This window comes from Anoplopoma fimbria, unplaced genomic scaffold, assembly GCF_027596085.1.
Source record: "Anoplopoma fimbria isolate UVic2021 breed Golden Eagle Sablefish unplaced genomic scaffold, Afim_UVic_2022 Un_contig_9279_pilon_pilon, whole genome shotgun sequence".
NCBI classification, from domain to species: domain Eukaryota; kingdom Metazoa; phylum Chordata; class Actinopteri; order Perciformes; family Anoplopomatidae; genus Anoplopoma; species Anoplopoma fimbria.
The window spans coordinates 1-5368 of NW_026553901.1; the positions used below are offsets into that span (position 1 = coordinate 1).

Consider the following 5368-nt stretch of genomic DNA (forward strand, 5'->3'; position numbering starts at 1 on the left):
AAGACTTACAGCAACAGTCTTAACATATTCTATATCTCCACCGCCAGGCTTGTAATTGATATGTGGTCACATGCATTGCACAATGATGTTAGAATTACAATAAGTCAAAGTCAGAGCATGAAATACAACTGCCAACATCCTAAGAAATGTCCCAATCCACGAAAACCCACAAGCCATAGAAACAATCTTGTTTGTTATTAGAACAGGATATTTCAATGGAAAACACACGCAATAAACGATCAAGGGCCATAATCAGCAGAAGGAGAGAATGAATTGCTCCTAAGGAATGAACAAAGTACATCTGAGTGAAGCAGGCATCAAAAGATATAAATTTGTCAACCCACCAGTATCTGGATATCATTTTTGGTAAGGTCACTGTCCCGAATAACAAATCATTCATTGCCAGATGACAGAAAATCAGATATGTTGGTTTATAAAGCTGCCTCTCAACCCCAACAACAATTAGAATAAAAATATTTCCAACTACAATAACTAAGTAGGTAAAGAAAAGAAGAGTTGAGACAGGTGCATAATATGTTGGGTCAAGTCCTGGAAATCCAAGTATTATGAAATCTTTGATTGCTGTTATGTTTGTATTAATCATTATGATTTAAAAGTGTTAAAATGTTGGGGGAAATGCTCTCTTGTAAAAAATTGTAATTAACTATTGATCATCCTTCAGACATTATCTAGAGGTAGTCTTTATGATCTAGCTGTTCCCCAATCCTGAGTCATCTCACTCCAGGCTGAAGTCTTTACGGCACAGTATAAATGCTCCTTAGTGAATGATGTAACAACATATTTGGCCACTCAGTAGGTGTTGTATTACGTTATTCACCTCTCCCAATAGAATAAAACTTTTGGCTGGTGAATGTTGTGCACTGCGGTTGCCACATTCTATGAGACATATAGCAGGATGTTTGTTAAAATATTCACAGTGTGAGAAAGTGGCCGGCGACTTTAGTTTGTTTTTCTTTTATGCTTTTTGGATAATTAATACAGACTGATGATTGATTTCCTCTCAGTGAGACACAGAACATAGAGGTGAATCACAACAGTTAACTGGCCATACACATGTTTCGCATCAAGTTCAAGAGAAACTTTTTTTTCAGGTATGAGGTGACAGAGGTGAGATGAAGCAAAGCAAAGTCTTTGATCAGTTGACCTTTAGTGGTGCTGTCTTTTTTTTTTATTGTTTAAGGTTGTGGCATTCTGCCTCTCTGTCCACCTCTTTATCCACATTCCCACTTCCTCAAAACCAGGAATTGCCTATCCCTTGCTGTCCACCAGATGCCCTCAGGCTTTTCCACCAGAATTCATCATTCACCTGCTCACCTGTTCTCACTTCCTTCATCAGTCACTTATCACTTAAACCGGTTCACTTCCTGTGTTCCCTTGTCAGTTTGTCAAAATTGCAATATGTTTTTTTAGTCATATCTTGTCATATCTTTTGGGCCTGGCAGCAACTGCATGAACAGGAAATAGTGTGAGACATTGCCAGATCAATTATAGGTCAGAATAAAACAATAGATATATTCCGTCGTTCTGTATAAACACTTTTGACCTCCTTTTAGACAAAAATAATGTTGCAGGCTAGAAGACTTTTAGCAAAACCCATTTTAAGCTGTATCCAAAATGACATGGTTAACATTGTGACAGCTTTGGCTTTTTAATTTGTTCCAATCAGTGTTTTTATGAAACTTTCCAGTCATCACAAATAGAGAAGGCTAAATATGAAGAAAGCATTGATAAATGCATTGGTTTATCAGCTGCTAATAGCTGAAACTTGTGCTTTTTTTGGAAAGATGCATCCGTTGACTTTCTTCAACAAGCTTTCTCTCATGTCTTTAGCCCTTAAGCAATATATAATTGGATTAATCATTGGAGGGATAAGGCTATAAACCATGATTATTACTATTCGCACCTCAGAACTAAATTTTATGCCAGCATGATTGGCTAAATACACAAAACATCTGGGCAAATAATAGAGTGAGATTATAATCAGCTGAGTACTGCTAGTTGACAGAGATTTAATGCGACCTTGTGCATTTGCAATCCTAACTACTGCTATAATTATAGCGCTATATGAGAACACTATGAATGCCAGAGGTCCCAGTAAGACAAACATTGCAAAAATTAAAGCAGGAAGAGCATAAGGGGCCCTGTTAACGCATGCTAGGGTTGTTATACCAATATGATCACAGAAGCAGTGGTTGATAATGTTTGAGGAACAGTACGGGAGAGGGTATGCCCTAATAACTAACATTAAAGGGCCTGCCTTGGCAATAATCCATGCTGTAATACTGAGAATTTGGATATTGGAGTTTTTAAGAACAATGGGATATTTGAGAGGATGGCAGATCGCCACATACCTATCTAAAGCCATTAGGAAGAGAATATAGGAATTCACTGTGCCAAGATAGTGAACAAAGTACATTTGGACAAAGCAAGCAGTGAATGAAATGGTCCCTGTTTGAAACCAATACATACTGATAATTTTAGGTAAAGTCATTAATATGAAAGTTGTATCTTAGTTCCAATTTTAGTTTTCCTCAGCCTCTTCTTTAACATCTGCTTAATGGCTTGAGTCTTAAAACAATATATGATAGGATTAACAGCAGCAGGAGAAGACTGTACCACAATATCAGAAAATACGCACATCTAAACTGAAAGAAAATCCAACAGTATTAGATACATAAACAAAACACCTGGGAAGGTAAAAGAGGCAAGTGATGAATATTTGTAGGGTACAAGTTGATAAGGTCCTCTTGCGACCTGCAGCATTGGACATTTTCAAAATAACCACAAGGATAGAGATGTAAGAAAACACGATGAATGCAAGAGGAAGCAATAGACAAACCATGGCCATGCAGAGAGTAGTGACCTGTACAATTTTAACATTCTCACCACAAGCCTGACTTGTTATAGAAATGTGGTCACAGTAGCACTGAGCAATGATATTTGATTTACAGAAAGGTAAAGTGAGGGCATGGAGTGTAATAGGGCTACCACCAAAGGCAGAGGGATGAACCAAGCAAACCCACAGAGCACAGATATGATGTTGTTTGTCATTAGACAGATAACGCAGTGGAATACATATTGCAAATAAAGCGGTCGAGAGTCATTACCAACAACATGAACGAAGTTATTTGATCCTAAATAATGAACAAAGAACATCTGTGTAAAGCACCCATAAAATGAAATAATGCTATCACCAAACCAGTATTTTGATATTATCCTGGGGAGAGTCAGTGCCAAATGTTAAGTCATTCAGAGCCAGGTGACAAAAGACCAGATATGTTGGTTTTTGCAGAGACTTCTCAAAGATCACAAATGTCAAAATGAAAATATTTTCTATTGCAATAGCTAGGTAGATGAAAAAAAAGCAGAGCTGACACAGGTCCGTAATGCTTTGGAGAAAGTCCAGGGAATCCAAGGATCAAGAAGCTTCTCATCCCTGTCAAATTAGCAATCATCATTTTAAGTTTACAATAAGTATTCAGAAACAAGACATGGAATGAAGACCTGCAAGGTAAAAGCAAAGATTAGACCTTTACAATGTTAAATGTAGGATACACTACCAATATATCATATAGTCAAAAGACATATTCAAGACCCAACTATTCAAAATGATCCCCTTATATCTGAAAATAACTTATAACAAAAAGTATATTTAATGAGGTTGATGCTCTACTATCTGAATACGGCTCTAACTTGGAGGTGGTATCCAAACACACATTACAATGTCTGGATGCCAGGTTTTATCAGCCATTTATCAAGTTTGATCTGACATATCCTCAAAGGATCATCAGGTTAATCAAACAGCCATTAGTTGGTTTGTTGTTTCTTATTTCCAACAAGTTTAACAAAGGAACAAAAACATCTAATTATCTAATTCATAAAAGCTTGGATGAAGCTAAAGTCAGAATTAAGAAGGGAAAAAAGGAAAACAAAATAGATAAATAAATTACAATGACTTATTACTTACATTTGAAACATATATTTTTAGCCTCAAAAAGTATAATAAATACAATTGTTAAAACTTAAATGTAATCAATCCCACAGTGTTGCATGACACGGGAGAATACTGTTGGACCCATTTTACCCTCAACTACCCTTAGCTTTTGGATTTGTTATCCAGTTCTAAATAGGGTGACTTGATATCATTATTGAACGTACTTGGCTCGAAATATTTTATTTTTTAACAGAATTCTTTTTTTGCAGTCACAGCCCGATTAGATTGAATAGGTCTGAAATGTAATTTCTCAGTCCATAGTATGTTCAGCTGAAATTCCCTGATCAATTCTAATAGTGCTATTCCTACACTTGCTAACCTTCTATTACTACAACAAAGTTTTAACATGGCTTTTCTGGGCAAAATTAAGCCTGTTAATTCCATCCTCTTATAGGCATCATTGTGCATTTTCCACTGAAACAGGAGCCTATTCCTATTTAAATCTGCACACATTTTGCTATGCTATGACCTTTGTTTTTACCAGAGACTAGTGATTCAGCCATTCCTTTTGAACTGGTGCTCTGACAAATCTTTGTCTGTTTTTGCACTTTGAATTATCAGTCTGGATGAACCCTTGTACAGTGATCTGTTCCTAATGTACAAACACTTCAATAAACTTATTTGTCAAGGAGTGCTTTCAGCCATCACTGTATAATCAAGCTTTTGGCGATTCAAACCTTTGCCAGCAGTGTAAATATTCATGTCTTTTTTATGGTTATGATAATGTAATTCAAAGCTACTGGTTAAGGTTGAAGAAAGACTATACCTTGGTTAAATGTTAAAAAGTCAACACAGGATGCAACAACCTTTTCATTGTTCACTCAGAACAACTATCTTTCCATAACGTTAAAGTGACAGCACACTGCAGGGTTGACGCTAACACGTGTGTCTGGCGTCAAAATAGTTTGGCAGGATGGAGTCAATTTCAGGCCCATCATTTTGATTTTTAAAAGGCTGTAGCATTATATTGGGGTTTTCTGTCCATATTATTATACTAAATTGGTAGCTACTAATGTAATGATCAGTAACATTTTAGCACTTTTGATAGAGACCAACATTGAACAACAAACTGGAATAAACCTACCTGTACACTCAGTTTACTACAATGCATGTAGTCAATATTTGAGCCTATGCATGTGGGTGGCATGTAAAACCTATGCTAAACTCATTCACCCTAAACAAACGGAGCAGCTTTTGTTCTGATTTGTGCAGAATCTGACTTGGTGGCACCAATGAAAAGCATTAAGAATTACGATATAGGAATAGGCCAGTCCTCTGCTGTTGGTCTTGATTACTTATGTATGTCATATGGTCATCATTAAATAGAAAATGTCCAGCACCAGTTTAAAGTTC

The 5368-nt window shown here is 36.4% G+C and overlaps 2 protein-coding genes and 1 pseudogene across 2 annotated transcripts; all 3 read right to left on the minus strand.

The window, feature by feature from the left end:
- Positions 1 to 29: 29 nt before the first annotated feature.
- On the minus strand, positions 30 to 604 carry LOC129116904 (olfactory receptor 52E8-like). Its single transcript, XM_054627558.1, is given in 3 exon segments — positions 30 to 72; positions 74 to 229; positions 231 to 604. Coding segments are annotated over 3 exon segments (573 nt in total).
- A 1161-nt stretch (positions 605 to 1765) lies between these two features.
- LOC129116905 (olfactory receptor 2AT4-like) lies at positions 1766 to 2512 on the minus strand. Its single transcript, XM_054627559.1, has one exon. The coding sequence runs from the start codon at positions 2510 to 2512 to the stop codon at positions 1766 to 1768; it is 747 nt and encodes a 248-aa protein (XP_054483534.1).
- On the minus strand, positions 2512 to 3476 carry LOC129116906 (olfactory receptor 52E8-like; annotated as a pseudogene).
- Between the last annotated feature and the right edge of the window lie 1892 nt (positions 3477 to 5368).

What these genes read in the sequence shown, in the direction of transcription:
- LOC129116905 (XM_054627559.1), bottom strand. Translation starts at nt 2,512, where the DNA reads ATGACTTTACCTAAAATTATCAGTATGTATTGGTTTCAAACAGGGACC.